Raw genomic sequence first — 16,726 nt, forward strand, 5'->3', positions numbered from 1 at the left:
ATATTTGCATTTCACATCGTAACATCGTAAAACCTTTCCAATACCGGCATCATTATTTTTCTTCAATTATGTTTGATTTGTTATTTTCTAAAAGGACCACACCCGTGTATACATATATAAAAAGAGTCATTTTGTTCAAGTGCGGGGTAATAGGGCCTAGACCACCAAATACAGAGGCAACTCATCCAATCCACCACCGCCATCTTATTTTCATATACAAGTTCCAATCCATCATTTACGTTGAGCAATCAAGTCATCAACGATATCTTCTAAAGATCGATTACGACGCCCAGCACGAACACGAATCTGTTCATCGGTAATGTTCTTAGCAGTCAGTTTTCCACCATCACCACCAACGACAACAAAGATCCCATCCTCGTCTGCTACCTGAGTTGCATTGGCAATAGCAGCAACATCACGTCGTCCACGTCCTAAGAGAGCAGGTGGTGGAGGAATACCCACAGTCTCGGCCAGCTTCTCAACTCTTATCTTCGAGGTTAGATTGCGCACCAGGAAGACATGCTGTACTTCAATAAACCACTTGGTCCACTTGACAATGTCGCGAGACTGATGTGCAAGCTTTTCACGAGCATGCTTGCGAAGCCAAAAGCCACGGTCCTGGTTGTTGTTCTTTTTGCGCATATCGGCGCCCTTCAGTTTGGCGAGACGATTCTTTTTGCCTAACATGAGAATGGGCATAGCCAATGCGTAAGCAAAAAAGATGTACCTAACTGAGAAGATTGTTTTGCATCCAACCGCAAACTCACCAAGAGCAGTGTTGTCTTCTTCCTTGACTTCCTCCTTCTTTTTGTTGTTGCCCAGGAAACCTTTCGTGCGAATGTGTGAGTACATGCGGTCTAATAACGTCAAAGAACTCAAGATCTACCTCGACAATTGGCTGCTCCACACAAACAAGGCAACATGGGACCAGGCAGGAACGGTTGGAATCGATAGTCATAGGTCAATTCAGTACCCGGTTCAATATCTTCGTCAGCAAAAAGTCCAATACAGAATTCACCACCAACAGACCTACAGATGATACTGGTGGCTAAGTCTACGGTAACGCAAAAAAAGCGAGTTCTTGTAGATAATTACCATTTCTCGATTCGGCAATTTGGATCACATGAATGGTTTACAAAACGAGCATCGGTTCCTTTAAGGGCAGCATCAACCACTTCACCATCACCATATGCCAAGATATAATAATTCGTCGAGTCGGCATAGTCATTCTCCATACGGTCATTATAAGTCTTTGCAGAGATGATTTCACCACAGTACTCAAGGACTAGCTGGTTTCTGCCAATATCTTGCATAGTTTGCAAGCCATGCCCACGACCACCAGTCTAAGCGGAGGTTGTAGGAATGTTAAACACAACCAAACAAAACTTTATGATAAGTATCAAAGATGTGCATACCCAGGCAACCTTGAGCTTCTTGACAAAGTTGCGACGCTGGAAGTTCTGATTAGTACATTTATCACCACATGGGCAGCTTTCTGGATCACATTCAATGAACATGCATCTAGGAACAAGTGTTCAGTTTGTTGAGTTTGCGATCTCATTGAAACATTTTAGCAAAAAAGAGAGACTTCCGAAATCGTTTTATACCTGTTCAGACAGTTTTCACCACATGCGGGAGTATCTTCATCTTCAGGGACTTCACATCGACAAACTGCGGGCTCGGCAGCTTTTTTCGCCTTGCGATCGACGAACTGGTCTAAGTAGGCAGATAGATGGTCAGAGATCTGGTAACCCAGCTCGAGGGCAAACAGAAACACGTACTACGTTGCAACTTGTAGAAGCCAGTGGGGCCTTCACGTCTGGCGGGTGCCTTCTTGGCCTGTAGGCAAACCAAAACAAAATCATATTAGTTGTTAATAAATAGAAGTAAAACAACACATCAACAATAGCAAGAAGGCTTTTCAGAAACAGCAATGCACTCACCAATTTGGAGCCACCTTTAGCATCAACATACATCATAATATCAAGAGGAATCTGAAACTCCTTTTCAGTATTCATCAAGGTAATACCAAAGTTTCGTGGCATAGGAAACTGGAATTTCTTGACTGTCTTGTTGTTTGGCGATCCACTCGAAGCACTACCATTGTCAGCAACCAACTCTGGTTGAGCATCACCTTGCATCTTTGCTGTATCATCTTCTTCTTCTTTTGCTGGTGATGACTGAGCAGTAGCAAAACGACTAGACCTTCTTTTCCCTTGACGACCTTCTTTTACTACACCACCACCTTCAACCACTATTTCGACAGGGGCCTCATCCTTCATTTCGTTGGGATCTTCAATGACTACTACAGCGTCGAGGATGGCTTGAGCTGCTGCTTGAGCAGCTTTGCCCTTGTAGTATGCAGAGTAGAGACCAGCGACTAGATATTCTTTACGATCCTTGAGACGTTTGACATTATCTAGATCATCACGTTCCCATTCAGCTTCAAGCTCCTTGTAGGGCTTAAATTCTACATACTTTATACCACCAACTTCTGCCTCGTCATCTATCTTGGCTTTCTTCCTGGGGCTTTCATCAGAGTCGGAGGCAGCAGACTCTTCGTCTACTGCTACTGTTGGAGTATAAGCGTCTCCCAATCTCTCTGCACGTTGTCTCATAAACTCATTATAGGCGAGATGTATGGCTTTAGGGTCATGTTTTGGTTTACGACGTCTACGAGCCCGTTCTTCAAAGTCTTCTGCCTCACGTTCAAGCTTATACTTTTGAGCAAACACCATTAGTTCATCAGGAGAATACCCAGCTACACTATAATACGCTGTGAATGGGTTGAGTGCAGGCAATGGCCCTAATCGACGCAACAATTGTTGCTTTTCCGCAAGATTCAGTTCATAAGGCTCTTCTACCAATTCAGGAGACGCTGATTCTTCCCGTTGCTGAATAATGATTTTACGAAATGCTTTAGGCGGTGCTCCAATAGTACTACAGAATTCATCCCTCGTGTTTCGTTCAAAGACACGGAACTTGACGGCATACTCGAGAGAGTCTGCGCCCAATTCCCATCCTTGGTTGACTGGAGCATCGAACACTGGAGGCGAACTAGTCAAGAACTGCAATGCTTGTTTTAAAGCAGGTGCAGGTTTCTTGACCTTGTGCCATCGCATTGCATGGCTTTTTGGGAATATTTTATGTGGTGGTGGTAGTGTCGTATATGGTCGTTGCTGTTGTTGTTCTATATAAGGTGATATAGATGTTGCTGGAGAAGGTGAATCGACGTCCATGGGAGTAGCGGAAGGTGTCGTTCTAGAGTTTGATTCATTGTCATCGTCCAAGGCAGGTTTGTATGAAACTGGGATGATGATTCTACGAGCTCGTGATATAGGTTTTGTTTTTGGCGAACGAATAATGGCTGGTATATCTCCTTCCTCTTCTGCACTATGTTGTTTGAAAAAAACGAGTCAAGAACTGCGCTCTCAACACAACATCAAATGGTGTCGTTTGATGTCAATGATCCAATGTTCAATCTGGAGATTCGACTCCATGAAGTTCGTAAAGTACTGACATTGCAGAATATAATCAATTTGAATCTACCCTTCTCACTCCAACATTTGCATCTTCATCATCGAGCTTGCATCAAACAAACAAAACAAGTGCATGCAAATACGAGACTGTTTCTTTTGGACTTACATGGTGCAATCAATAGGTTCATGAACAGTATTTTGCAATGTCAACATCCTTGAAGCTCGCGAAGATACAGAGTTAAAACTATCGACGAAGATAGACATGGAAGCAATCAAAAAGTTGACGAGCATTCAAAAAACAGAACAAAGGCTGTCTTTCGCGCATATCTCAGACATAAATAGATTCCGTACTGGAAATCACGTTAATCTCTACAAGAAACACGTCGTCTGAGTCGCAACTCTCATTCATAGCGACGAACGTCAATGTCGTTAGCCAGGGCCTATAAGGAACATCAAAATAAGCAAACAAACATTATCAAGCCAGAAAGAGGTATGTCATCATTAAGGTTATTTACTCCAGTTTACAAACATTCAACCGTCATCTTCCACAGAACACTTGAAATCAGAGACCAAACATGCTGTCTCTTACGCTGTAGACTCTTTATACGATGCAGTCAACCTTCAGTAAGCTACCTCTCCCACACCGATCTCCATGTGTTCGTCAAGCTCAACATCAAACATCAACTATCACAACAGAGTCTCAAAAGCCTTCCAGATTCAACGTGAATTGGAAGCAGAATCAAAACGATTAGAAGCTGCTGCCGTTGAATTCTCAAAGCAAACACGGTTATGGTTGGCACTGGTGAATCAGTTCAACGATGGGCTCAAGGTATTTCAGATTGCAACTTCACGCTGCTATCGAGGATTTGCGGCTTATGCAGGCTGAACGCTGCATATTGTCAGAGCCCCAAGCTTATACTCTGCCAACCTTAGGAATTGGGAGATGTCCAGAACTGGTCTGGCATTATTGAAAAGGACGTTAGATCCATTGTGGGCACTATGGAACGTGTGGCCGGAATTGCTGAAGAGGAAGCGCTGGGATCATCTTCTGTAGAGCTTGTAGAGACTAAAGCTCTAACACCACGGAGTGTCTCATGAGAGAGGCATGACTAGGGAGCGGTTAGTAGTGACAACATCTGTAACTTTTTCCATTTGTACACATGTAAACACATTGCAACCGTTGTTCAAATATCACTTGTATTATTATTTTGTTTGCAAATCCAAAAAAGAAAGAATGATTTTTGTTTTTAGACACAAGTACATACATATTACTACACTGTTTTCAACTTTTGATATAACTCCCACACTGTGATCTTGTCACTTCAGTCAGATTTTTAATTCTTTGCAACTTTTTCGTGATCCTGTCACTCCAAACTGTTTGACCCTTGCCTATTCAGAAGAACAATAGTGTCAGAAGTGATGAGATACCTGGACCCAATCTGCTGACATGATATCAACGTCTGGTATACCTCAAACAAACACAACTAAAACATCCACTTACTCATCATCCATGCCGATATCATCAAAGTCTCCCGTTTCAACGAAAGAGCTACTAGCAATACCACTACGTCGTCGGGTACTCTTCAATCCACCATCAGCATCCAGTGCATCAGAGACAGCTTGTCGGAACTTCCTACTAGACTTGCTTCGAGGTGGCTTTGAGTATGGATGTTCTGCAGCCCGTGCGATAGCTGGTAGCAACAATTCGTCGTCGGGCAATGTCACATTTCTCATTGTGTCGAATGGTTCAACGGGAGTTGATGGAGGAGCGGAAGGGAATAGATGGCTTACACTAGATAAAGATGGAGATCTACTGCTTGTTTGATGTAAATTAGTATCTGCGATCAAACTGTTTGACAGCAAGTCATAACAAAGATACATACCGCAAGACATGAAGTTCATTCATGGCACTAGGCAGAGTGTATGAAGATGCGACACTTGACGGCGGTACAGGTGGGAATACTGGTGTATCGATTGACAAGTCCAGCGAGTCTCGTTTGTTGTACAGCGGCATCTTGGGTGGCCTTCCAAGTGCCGGAGTATTAGGTGCTGAGGTCGATAATGCCTCTGATTCTAACGCATTACTCAGTGATTCGGCTCTGAAGGGATATACATGTGAGGGGAGATCCATAGATGTTCGATCCTCAGAGACGGTAGACCATGCCATAGATCTAACTGATGGCACTCGGGAGTTGTTTCGGGAATTGTATGGCGTTGGCGCGCCTTGCATTATAGATGGCGGGCCACTGCTATGTTCGTATAACTTGCTAGAGTCGTCGTCAAACCTACTATGCTCATATACTTTACTGGCATCCTCAAACCTATTGTCATATCGACTATCATAGTCATCGTCCATGGGGAACAAGTACGAGCATTCCTCTTGCAGTGATGGCATGATATCGGCGCCAGGTAGCTGCAATGGTGGGAGATCTGTATAGGCAGCCGGGACTAGAGTGGATGCATTGTCGAAGTGCATGACGTCGTTCTCTTCATGGGTAGAGGATAGGTCATCAGCTAAAAGGAGGGAATCCTCATAGTCGTTCTTTTCACTCAAAGTTTCACTTGTAGTGTCTCCACGTGCTAGATCCAGTTTCTCGGAAGCAGGTAGATGGGACTTGCCCTTCAATTTTCTGCCTAGAGTGCCTATAGCCTGACCTAGGTGGGCTACCGCTCCGGCAGCAGTGTGTGAGCTACTGCCTGCAGTATGCGTCGAGGATTCAGACGTAGTTCGCCCACGGAAAAAGCTGAAGGTTGCGCTTTTTTCTCGTTGGCGAGGGCGTTTGACGGTAGCTAGAGTTCAATGCATGACGATATATTTAGTTATAAATATGATGAATTCAAACAATTCCATTCTGGACCTACCATGTTCCTCCTCGACGATAATTGGAGCAGCCAGCACTTCAGATGATGCGCTGGGTACAATTTCAGGAGGCTCCAGGACAGTCAATGCCTTTGGGGATTCAATGTTACTACCAGGAACTTGATGGCCGAGCATTCTAGTGGTTAATGGATGTTAATGGAGTGTGATGGTTTGTGTGGACGAAGAGGAACAGTTGGGTAGCAACAAAATGAGGTAGACAAGGTTGCCTGATCCAAGCAACAGCGGCCAAAAAAGTATGCTGCGTATCGACGATATACCTTTTGATCAGAGATTTAGTGTCTTAGTAGTGCCTGATGCTGTTGTTCTCGTCTGCAATCCTTCTTTATTTTCCCTCCCTTTTTCAAAAGTCGACTTCCACGAGCAATTGGTTTCAACCACCTATGCAGTCACCACGCACCAGATCCGCAGTACAAGTAAGAAACTGAGCAAGCCATAAAAGAACACGTCACTGCTTTTATTTCGACGAGTTCTTTGAACTTTCAGACTGGCGATTGCACAAAACAAGGAAATGGGCAGCTGCTAGCTAGCACCTCTGCTGTATATTACCGCATAATGACAACTGAAGATAATCTAATAAGACGCGTTTCGATACGTGCTAAACCGTAAAACTGGGGCTGTCATTTGTTCATTGACTCGTTAACAGGAAATCAATCACGAAGCGTTCGACTCATTAACAGTAAACTCGACGACAAGCTTACCACATAAGCTCCAAGCAGGGAGCCACATGTCGGGCCAAGAGCCACCTACTTTTGCTGAAATCCCTCCCCCGGCTTTCAGTGATGGATGTGCTGAATATTATCCAAACCCAGAACGATTCATCCCATCTGACGATACAAGGTTATTTCGCTTCCTTAACAGCATCAGCCCCGAGCTTCAGCGTGCCTACATCTCGCATCCTAGAGCTTTGCCCGGCTATGACCCCAATATTCATGGAGAAATCGTCAGGTTTGCCCCAAACGCTAAATGCCGACAGCTCCCCGATGGTTATAGGATGTTTGAAACGAGGAGGCAGCAAGATAGAAGTGCAAGTGTCACTGCTGGCACTCCAGGAGGACCTTCTTCTGCTACTGTACCCGGGGTTGAGACAGCTGATATTGTAGCACCACAACTACGACCGACCACACCTATCAATTCATCACCTGCAGGACTACAGGCGCATGATACCTCATCTCCTGATGGTGTAAACGATGGCAAGTTAGATGGCACGGTACCTGGATCAGAAAATGTTGTGGATCAAACGCCATTGTCACCATCCGCGTCCAATAAAAGAACGGATTGCTATATATTTGGACACCCACAGGGTAAATTCAGGTAGAGTTATCCATTTTCTGCTCTGACAGCTGTTTCACGTCTTTGGTGGTTTGCTCATTTTGATTACCTTTTGCTTCCAACTAGGACGTTGAAGGAGTTTGGTGTTCACTATATATGGCTTATTAGCGATCCGACTCACAATCCTGTGAATTGTCAATGTCAGATATGTGCAATGTCTGTACGAGCAGCCCGTGGTTCACATAAGAAGGTCAAGGTGGAAGTAGATCCCAAAACTGACGAGGAAATGGAGGAATCAGCTGAGAGGTCTGGTCCGGGAAGTGAGACGGGCGAAATGCATCTCACGGCTCAAATGATGGCAGATCTACATCATCCGCACGTAGCCAAGAATCCGTCGTCTGGTGTCTTTAAAGGACGAGGCAAGGGTTGGAGAAAAGGAATTAAAGGAGATGTGAGGGTGGTGAGTCGCTTGGCTCACTCAACTAGTCTGTCTGTTTCGCACAGAAACACAGAATTTACACTCGTTTTTACAACCTCATAGTTTGGCGAAGAACATCTGGATATAACGCCTCCACTTCCATCAACACCGACCGGACATGAATCAACGTCTCCATCAGCACTACCGCCGCTGCCAGCACCAACATCGGCAACTAGAAAACCACGTGCTAAACTTGAACCAGTAGTAGCAGGCACGCCACTCTCCGATGAATATGTTAAAAAGTACAGAGAACTACAGACACGAGTCAAGGAAATGGAAGCTGAGAATGATGCTCTCGCTACCAAACTACAGTCAAATAATGAACGGATTTCAGCGCTCAGGTTTGAGAAGCATATATTGACGGAACGGCTAGCTACTCATGAGAGTGGACCGTCTGCACTTGGACCTGTTAGTGGTATACCATTTGCTGGTGGTCCATTTAGTAACAGTAGTAGTAGTTTCATACCTGGAATTCAGCATCGAAATGGAAAGGGTCCTTCAGTATCGGAGGGCTCGAGTGAGATTCCAGAATCACAGGATGGATATTCCCTGGATGAAGATGTGAGTTGGTGTTTATTTTTTGATATGAGTTTGTTGGATGTTGAGGTACATTGTAGGATGTTGACCTCGTCCATCCTTCGTATAGGGAGATCTGGAGCCTCATGCTAAGAAGAGACGGGTGTAACGAGAAGATGGGGCTCTATACACATATGTTAAAAAGCACATAGTTGTTTGCATGTACACACTCATAAACGAAATAGTAAACCAAAATTGTCAACAAAATCGACGCGTCATTTGCAGTCAGTGTTGGTGCTTCAAACGACAGATCCATTATGAAACTGTGACGTTTGACACCTAAGCTTCTAGTTCGTGTTTCGAATTTTCCCCAATTTTCCAACTTTGGACATGCATCTCGCACAGCCTTTCCAACATCCAAAAGCCGCAACGACAGTGCGGGGGAGGATAAGACTCTATCACAGGAGAGGGCCGCCTTGTGACTCTGGTAGCCGACCCAAGGATTGAATCGAGGATGCCGTTTTATACCGGTATATCAGGCTTATGATGTTGCCTTCCTTGATTTGGCAATCCCTGTGTACTTGGTTGCATTTAAACAGAGTCATTTGCCCTTATAGCATTGAGTCGCTGCTGGCACATTGACAAAGACAAGCATTGCTCATCCCCTGTTTCTTTGTTGATGGATTGGCAGGCGGCAGTGTCTTGATTTGGACTCGCTCAAACAACTGAATCTGATTGCATAACATATAATGGCTAATTTCGCACATATAATAACTATATAGCAGCTGCTCATACCACAGAAATATAATAAGACTCTTCAACTCTCACACTTAACATATCCTTCAAAGCAAAACTATCAGTCTATTCAACCCTACAAGTACTCCTGCAATTCACTTCATTCGACACTACAATCCTATACCGCGATGAGATAATGGAGCATCTATACTCGGGATGTACCTAGGATACGATCCCAGCACCTTGACAACACCATATTCCTCCAAATTGGCAACCGCACGGGCAACAGCCGTATCACTGGTCGACCCATCAACATCGATATACAAGACGTATTCCCAAGGTGTGGACAAGGTGATTGTCCTAGCCGATGCGCGAGACTCAATCTTGGAGATACTAGTTGAGAGGTTTACAAGATTGTAAGTTTTCTCCCATAATCTGCCCCTTTTTTGGCAACGAAACAAGCCACCCTCTTACTTCAAATCACGTAACGAGAAACACGACAATGCCCTGAAGAATGCACCTGGAATATTCTTCAACACAACAGACACGGATGTTCGAGGTGATTCATGGCGTTGCGGTTGGACTGGTTGGCGTCCAATCAAGAGGTATCGTGTGACATTTACGTCGTCTTCGATCCCGACTTTTAAGAGACTTGTCAGGCCGTATCGTTGTGCTGCGAGCTCACTGCAAATAGCAGCAGCGTTGTGGAGTGAGTTCGTTTGGATGTAGGACGCGGAGCCAGCAGTGTCTATGTCACGAAGAAACTATTAGTAAGGCAAAAAGCAACGAAAGGATTGGTAGAATGCCTTGCATGGTGCTTGCATGGTCGTTCATACTTACCAAATCCTTGAATGACGTTGACATTTGTCAAACTGCTCAGAAACTTGGAGCACTAAAGAATATAGCTGAGCTTTCATACTTCGTAATACAGCCTTTAGGTGAAGCTTTTACCTGTTGAATGACTTCAGACTGACTTCGAATTTCACGAATGTTCTGAAGAGTGGCTCCTGGTAATGCAGCTAGCACATGAGTTTCCTATACAATATTAGAGTTCAATGAGTTAGAGATGCAAAAAATCCTATTGCAAGAGTCTACAATTAAGGCTTAACTCGGGATGACCATTCACCAACAATAATTAGTCCAGAAGTCAACAGTAAATCATAATTCTTGTGAAATGTCCCATTCATAGAGTTTTCAAATGGTAGCTAAAGAGTTTGATCAGTTCAAACATATTTCATCCAAATGCCAATCAACGTGATCGTTCAAACTTACAAATGCGAGATCCACTGTGCGGCTATTGACAGCTTCAAAGCACTAAATATTGTAATTAATTGAGATTGGAACTAGCGTCTATCTGTCCTTTTGACAATGTCACGACTTTAGTACCTTTTCGAATGTTTCAAGTCCAATTGGTTCCAAAGCTCCTAGCTGACCATATTGACCACCAAGAGCGATTAACGCGGCTTCCGAGTATGAGCCAGAGATTCCTTGGAAAGCGGTTTTGGGCATTGCGTCGTGTCTGGGCGTACTAATGATCACGATCTCTAACTTCAAAGTTCGTCATGTGCTATACTTGAGGAGTGTACGCTATTCATAATTGAGGCCGCACGCGTTCTGAACGTGTAAATTTACCTGATATTCGCGTTAAACCAGTTAAAACTCTCGTCCTTCCAAATGTGTGCAATATATTTGGATCTAAACCTACATACGTTCCAAGGGCAAAAGACCTAACACAGACATCCCATTTCCTAATGCAATACGTGATGCCTTATACACCGCCAATCTAGCAATAGCTGTATCCTTGTTCTTTTCACCAATAACCACCAACTCGTTCAATGCCGACGAGACTGTATGTGACAGCTTCATCAAATACGTGACTATGGTGGATGGCTCCATATTTCGAGATGCATCTATTATGGCATCGGGTAGTTGTGAGATCATGTCTATTAAAGGTCCCATTTCCTTGTCGTTTTCGAGATTTGATAAGGAGAATTTGGCTGGGATTGTCAATCCTGATCGACGTTCAATGGAACATAAGCGGGAGTGGGCATACTAGAATGAAAGAAAGAATCAGCGGAAAGATGTGAAAACTTCAATCATTTGCTGTAGGTTGCTCGTATTTTTTGGTCTCGTATCCTTTTCCCCCTCCACTACTCAAAAATGTTATCATAAACGGCTCAACCAACCTGAAGATATGGCCCAGTGTCACCTTCAAAGGCAAGCATACGGTCCATGTTAAATTCATAATCCTTGTTTCGACGAGCAGACATATCCTGAATCATAACAGCAGACTGCCCCACAATGTCAGCCGTCCTTTCCGGATTCTCAACCTGAGCATACTTCACTTCATTGGCCTTCATCAAATCATGCATTTCATCTTTGACACTATTCAAGATATCTTCAAGGAATACAACAGTACCCTTTCGAGTACTCATATTACCATCCTTGGATTTAATCATACCAAACGATATATGGGTGCATTGTTTCGACCATGATTTACCCATGAGTGACAGTATGGTGAAGAGTTGCTTAAAGTGCAGATCTTGTTGACTGGCCACCACATAATACATGTGATCAAAGTGGTAATAGTTGTATCGATCAATAGCAGCTGCGATATCTCGAGAGAGATACAGCATACTGCCGTCAGATTTGGTAATGAGAGCTTTTGCGTGTCCATATGATTCGAGATTTACAAGTTCCGCTCCTTGGGATACTTCTAAAAGACCCATGGCTCGCAGGTCCTTCAGTACATCATTCATTTCGGCCAATGAGTATTGTGACTCTCCAGAATATACATCAAATCCAATATTTAATCGGCCATAAGCAAGCTTGTACTATGTTGAAAATCTTTTAGACTCGAATGAGATCAGCATAAAATTTGATGAACTTACGGCTTCAATACTCAAATCACGCATTTGCTGCCACACTGCCAGAGCTGATGGATCACCTAGAGAGGGCAAGAAATGTATGAGTGCATATCAGATATTTGGTCTTTTATTCTATCTAATCTCATTTCATAGTATGCGCACGTACCATCTTCCATTCTCTTGAAGTAGGCACGTGCAGCTTCATTGATTTCCTTATATTGTGGAGCTTCCTTGTCTTTCCCCATGTCATTCTACATAAACGAAAAATCGTAAGACCTGATACTGAAACAACAAACCGTTTGCCAAGCTCAGTCAATGGCAAACACTCACATTTATCTGCACATAAACATCAAACAAGTGTCGAATCGGATCTTCCTTGATCTTGGTAGCACTTCCATATCGATCAAATCCAACAGCCAGCACACCGTACTGTTTACCCCAATCACCCAAATAGTTGATCGATACAGTAGCCCATCCGTTAGCCTCCAATATGTTTTTGATAAAGTTACCAATGATGGTACTTCGTAAATGCCCTAGATGGAAGGGCTTTGCGATATTTGGACTACTAAACTCTGAGATGGCCAATTTACCAAATCCAGATGCATTTCGACCGTAAAGGGAGCCAAGTTCTAGTACTTGCGGGATGACACGGTCACGTAAGACGGTGCGGTTTGTGACAAAGTTGAGGAAGGGTCCTAATGGCTTGCATGATAGTATATACTCGTTGGGTGTTATCTGTGCGTGATTTGAATTGGGAGTAAAGAGAGCAAAAAAAGTCAGTCACACTAGCAGAAATCATATGTAACAACTGCAGCAATTACAGTTATCACAACATGTCTTACTTTTTCAGCAACCTTCTTGCATATTTCTACAGGATTACCGGGCAGCTGTAATCGAGGTATAGGCACGGCAAAGTCACCATTACGATTATCAGCAGGGACTTCGATTACAGGGCGAATAGTGCTGATTGGTAGATTGAGAGTAGCAGATATCTGTGAGGCAATAGCATGTCGAAAGATTTCCAAATGGTTGACACCCCTCAATGCTAATTCTATATCATGTAGTGCTTTTTGCGTAGATGGGGCTTCTTCGACACGGGCCAGCCATTTATCATATGCAGCGTGCTTTTTGACTCCGTTTGCAGTAGCAGGTGTTGTAGCTGTGGTTCTCTTGACAAAGTCCCAGGCCATAAAGTCAGCAACCGTGACATCTTTTACACCATCCATCAACATTCCATGTTGGGAGTCTATAGTTTGGATCAACTTGTCTATAGATATTGGAGTTTTACTGTCTGGCTTGACAGCATCCAACCAGACATCAGTTTGAGCTTGAAGTGCAGGTGACAGTTTCGTGCTTAGAGAGCCAGCATGACCGTAGAATGCTCTGGCAATGAATCTGGCGATGTTTGATTTTCCCGAGATGATTGTCTTTCCATTTGGCTGGGATGCATCACGGATTGTTAGGCTTGCAGGAGCCAAGATGTCATAAGTCAATCCAACACGCAATGATGGAGCTGTGGGTTCCTGTTCACGAGCATGATAATAGGAGGCTACTTCGGCATAAGGGATCGAATTTGGAGAGAAGGTCAGGAAGGCGACTGCCTCGTCATTGCTATTCTGGGTTTGTGGGAGAGGCATTCCAAAGCCAGTAGTAGATTGTAGTCTATATGGTAGTACTATATGAAGCGTAATAGATGTCAGTAAATGTCGTAATGGTCTTGCTTTTGTATGTACTAGTCTCATTCAATTGCTTCCATCAGTTCGTGAATAAAACTATCGAGTTAACGAAAATATGTGCACCGAATAAAACACTAGCATTATATACGGGGAGACCCGAAATTGAGTTTACTACGTGTTTTGAGACGTTGTGAAGCCCATAGAACGTGATTTCGCGTCAAATCGATCGACAAGAGAAATTTGATGTTCTGATGATCGTCGCAGCAGCGACCAGCACCGTATCGCTTCAGATCAGGAAACAGTGAGAATTGAGAAATTTCTTAGATCCCAAGCAATTCCTTTATTTTCTCAGATTCTTCCTGTTCATCAGTCGACAAAACCTTCCACTACAATAATAGAGTGCTTTCCGGGCGATTAAATTTTGGGCCGCAAACCTACTTTTGACTTTATCTGAAAGCTCGATACGGAACCTTGGGAGCACTTGAATCCTTGAATCTCAGCTACTTGTAGGAATCTTCTCGTTGTTATCTTGGTCGCAATCTGAGTTTCAAAAAAAACGTTGAACCAAACATTTGGCAAGCATTATGATCGTCAAAGTCGGCAAGGGCCGCCAAGAGATAGACATGTATTATGAGCTCTCGGGCCAAGGAAAGAGGAAGGTCCTCTTCATCATGGGTGTGTTTTGCATGTGATATTTGTCCATCCACATTTGATGATGTGGCAAAGGCACTTGTTTGACAAGCTGACGACGAGTTTCGCTTGATATTTCGACTTTCAAATTCATTTACATTCAATAATGTGCGGTCTAAAACAAAGCTGACCTTTTTTGCTTTTACTCTGAACTTTAGGCTTTACGTCAACATGCTGCCAATGGAAGAATACTGTTAGAATGCTGAATGAACGCGGAGGATACGAGTGCTGTATATTCGATAACAGAGGCGTCGGGCACTCGGGACAGCCAAGAGGATTATACACGTAAGATGAGGGATCGACATCAGCGGTCGCAACTTGTGAATAACTCACCCCTTTTCTCCTTACTGCAGAACTAAACTAATGGCAAGAGATACATACGAGCTACTCCAGCATTTGGGATGGACTGAAGATATCTGCATCGTCGCCTGTAGTATGGGAGGCTTCATTGCTCAAGAACTCTGCCTCCTTGCCCCCAAACACACATTCAAAGCCATGTCAGTACGATTGGCAATCACGTTAAATGAAATATATGCCTAATCAACCCCTTCATTCACCAGAATAATGACCTCAACAGCATCCTCACCACCCATGTCGATTCCTCCAATAACGACACTACTGAAGCTTATGATACACAAGAAAGGAACGAAGGGCGTCGATGCCAGAATAAGAGCTGAAGTTGCTGCTTCTCTACTGATACCGCCAGCATGGGGAGCACAACCTGTAGAACCTCATCTGAAGACAGCTTCTCCTGATGCAATGACAAACGTTGAAGCTATCGTCCAGATGCTCATGTATGAAGCAGCCACAAAACCACCTCAATCGCAAGCAGGATATCGCGGACAATGTGGGTGTTGTTGGATTCAAAGTTACATTGCAGTAGGCTAAACTAAATTCTTATTTTACCAGTCAATGCCGTTTTCTTTCACAATGTGTCTCCAAAGAGGTTGAGAAAGCTGGGAACTCTTTCTCATTTTCTTGTCATGGCAGGCTCGGTAGACAGGGTGGGTTTTAATTGAAGGTTTTGTTCCGCTCCAACGTTTGTTGTGTTCTACTCGGCACATGGATGAACTTTGAATTAACCTGTCCCTTTTCAAACTCCCTTGTTAGATCTTATGGCCTCGAAATGCTGCTATAATAGCCAGACACATGAAATGTAAAAGGATCTTGTTCGAAGGCAAAGGACACGCCTTACACCATGAGCTTGGGGACGAGTTTATAGATATTGTGACTTCACATTTCGATAGCGCATTCTCGGAATTATCTGAGGATAAGGTCCAAATGTAGGAAAAGTTTGGGGAAAGCTGTACATGTATTATTAAGTAAGGACGGAATGATCATGCTGCTGAAATGCTTTTAAATAATAGAGATAGATCATGATCCCCCATGGTACTTTTAAGAGTGCATCAAGGTGTCTTGCGCCACAGTTTTTAAAGAACTGAATTGACTAAACTTTATTCTCAGCCGTGAAACCCGGTCCCTACTGACTCCTTTCACATCTTAATAAACACCTCCACACCTCATTACTACTTGTTGTTCGCAAACTTAATGTAGTATAGTAGGATCAATTTGCATATATATCAGAGCAATTGCGGCTGACTCGAAAGTACCGATGAAGGTTTCCCAACTTGTGAACGATGATGATTTGGCACCACCTTCAACCAGTGACACAACACAAGACGGCAGGTTAGCCCTTCCCTAAATACGTCGTTATTTGATGAGTTTCTAGAGTATCCAGAGCTTTCTTACGGAGTTCTAACTCTTAAGCCATTTCGTCTAATCTTTAGTTGCAAGATCCAAGCTCTTGAGGACGTTGGCAGGCACCTCAAGTTCAAGAAGGAGATCTATGATAAAGCAAAAGGTAGGACGCATCCTTAGAATTTGCGGGATTTTTCTGATCTCTGAAAGAAAGGTTTTTGGCCGCAATTAGCATCAAAAAGGTTTTTGCAAGTTATTGCCATTGAAACCGCAATTCGTGCACTGGCTGCCCCTCAGCCTCAACTACCATCTAATACACTGGCAGCCATACCATTGGAATTTCTGGTTAACGCTTGCTTTGGTATGTGTTTCTCGTTCTTATGGTTAGGCTTTTTGGTAACCCAAGGCTTACTGAAGCTTGCCGCACTAGATATATA

The 16,726-nt window shown here is 43.6% G+C and overlaps 5 protein-coding genes across 5 annotated transcripts; 2 read left to right on the forward strand and 3 right to left on the reverse strand.

The window, feature by feature from the left end:
* Positions 1–231: 231 nt before the first annotated feature.
* On the reverse strand, positions 232–3,692 carry SMI242 (histone-lysine N-methyltransferase; the record flags this gene model as incomplete). Its single annotated transcript, XM_031166172.1, has 9 exons — positions 232–680; positions 768–827; positions 887–1,029; positions 1,096–1,343; positions 1,416–1,521; positions 1,608–1,716; positions 1,782–1,839; positions 1,944–3,393; positions 3,646–3,692. The coding sequence occupies 9 exons, from the start codon at positions 3,690–3,692 to the stop codon at positions 232–234; spliced, it is 2,670 nt and encodes an 889-aa protein (XP_031027896.1).
* A 210-nt stretch (positions 3,693–3,902) lies between these two features.
* Positions 3,903–4,577, forward strand: SmJEL517_g00243 (uncharacterized protein; the record flags this gene model as incomplete). The annotated part of the gene is made up of 4 exons (XM_031166173.1): positions 3,903–3,969; positions 4,031–4,103; positions 4,176–4,308; positions 4,413–4,577. 4 exons carry the CDS (start codon positions 3,903–3,905, stop codon positions 4,575–4,577), a joined length of 438 nt encoding a protein of 145 aa, XP_031027895.1.
* A 4,951-nt stretch (positions 4,578–9,528) lies between these two features.
* PHA2 (prephenate dehydratase) lies at positions 9,529–10,867 on the reverse strand (the record flags this gene model as incomplete). Its single annotated transcript, XM_031166174.1, has 7 exons — positions 9,529–9,751; positions 9,833–10,106; positions 10,199–10,250; positions 10,310–10,393; positions 10,468–10,563; positions 10,631–10,672; positions 10,745–10,867. 7 exons carry the CDS (start codon positions 10,865–10,867, stop codon positions 9,529–9,531), a joined length of 894 nt encoding a protein of 297 aa, XP_031027898.1.
* A 192-nt stretch (positions 10,868–11,059) lies between these two features.
* Positions 11,060–13,967, reverse strand: SMI245 (arginine---tRNA ligase; the record flags this gene model as incomplete). The annotated part of the gene is made up of 6 exons (XM_031166175.1): positions 11,060–11,410; positions 11,545–12,192; positions 12,250–12,305; positions 12,392–12,476; positions 12,556–12,960; positions 13,068–13,967. The coding sequence occupies 6 exons, from the start codon at positions 13,965–13,967 to the stop codon at positions 11,060–11,062; spliced, it is 2,445 nt and encodes an 814-aa protein (XP_031027897.1).
* Positions 13,968–14,485: 518 nt separating this feature from the next.
* On the forward strand, positions 14,486–15,878 carry SmJEL517_g00246 (uncharacterized protein; the record flags this gene model as incomplete). Its single annotated transcript, XM_031166176.1, has 6 exons — positions 14,486–14,576; positions 14,750–14,876; positions 14,945–15,088; positions 15,152–15,438; positions 15,501–15,595; positions 15,702–15,878. The coding sequence occupies 6 exons, from the start codon at positions 14,486–14,488 to the stop codon at positions 15,876–15,878; spliced, it is 921 nt and encodes a 306-aa protein (XP_031027900.1).
* Between the last annotated feature and the right edge of the window lie 848 nt (positions 15,879–16,726).

This window comes from Synchytrium microbalum (genome assembly GCF_006535985.1).
Source record: "Synchytrium microbalum strain JEL517 chromosome Unknown SmJEL517_scf0001, whole genome shotgun sequence".
Taxonomy (NCBI): domain Eukaryota; kingdom Fungi; phylum Chytridiomycota; class Chytridiomycetes; order Synchytriales; family Synchytriaceae; genus Synchytrium; species Synchytrium microbalum.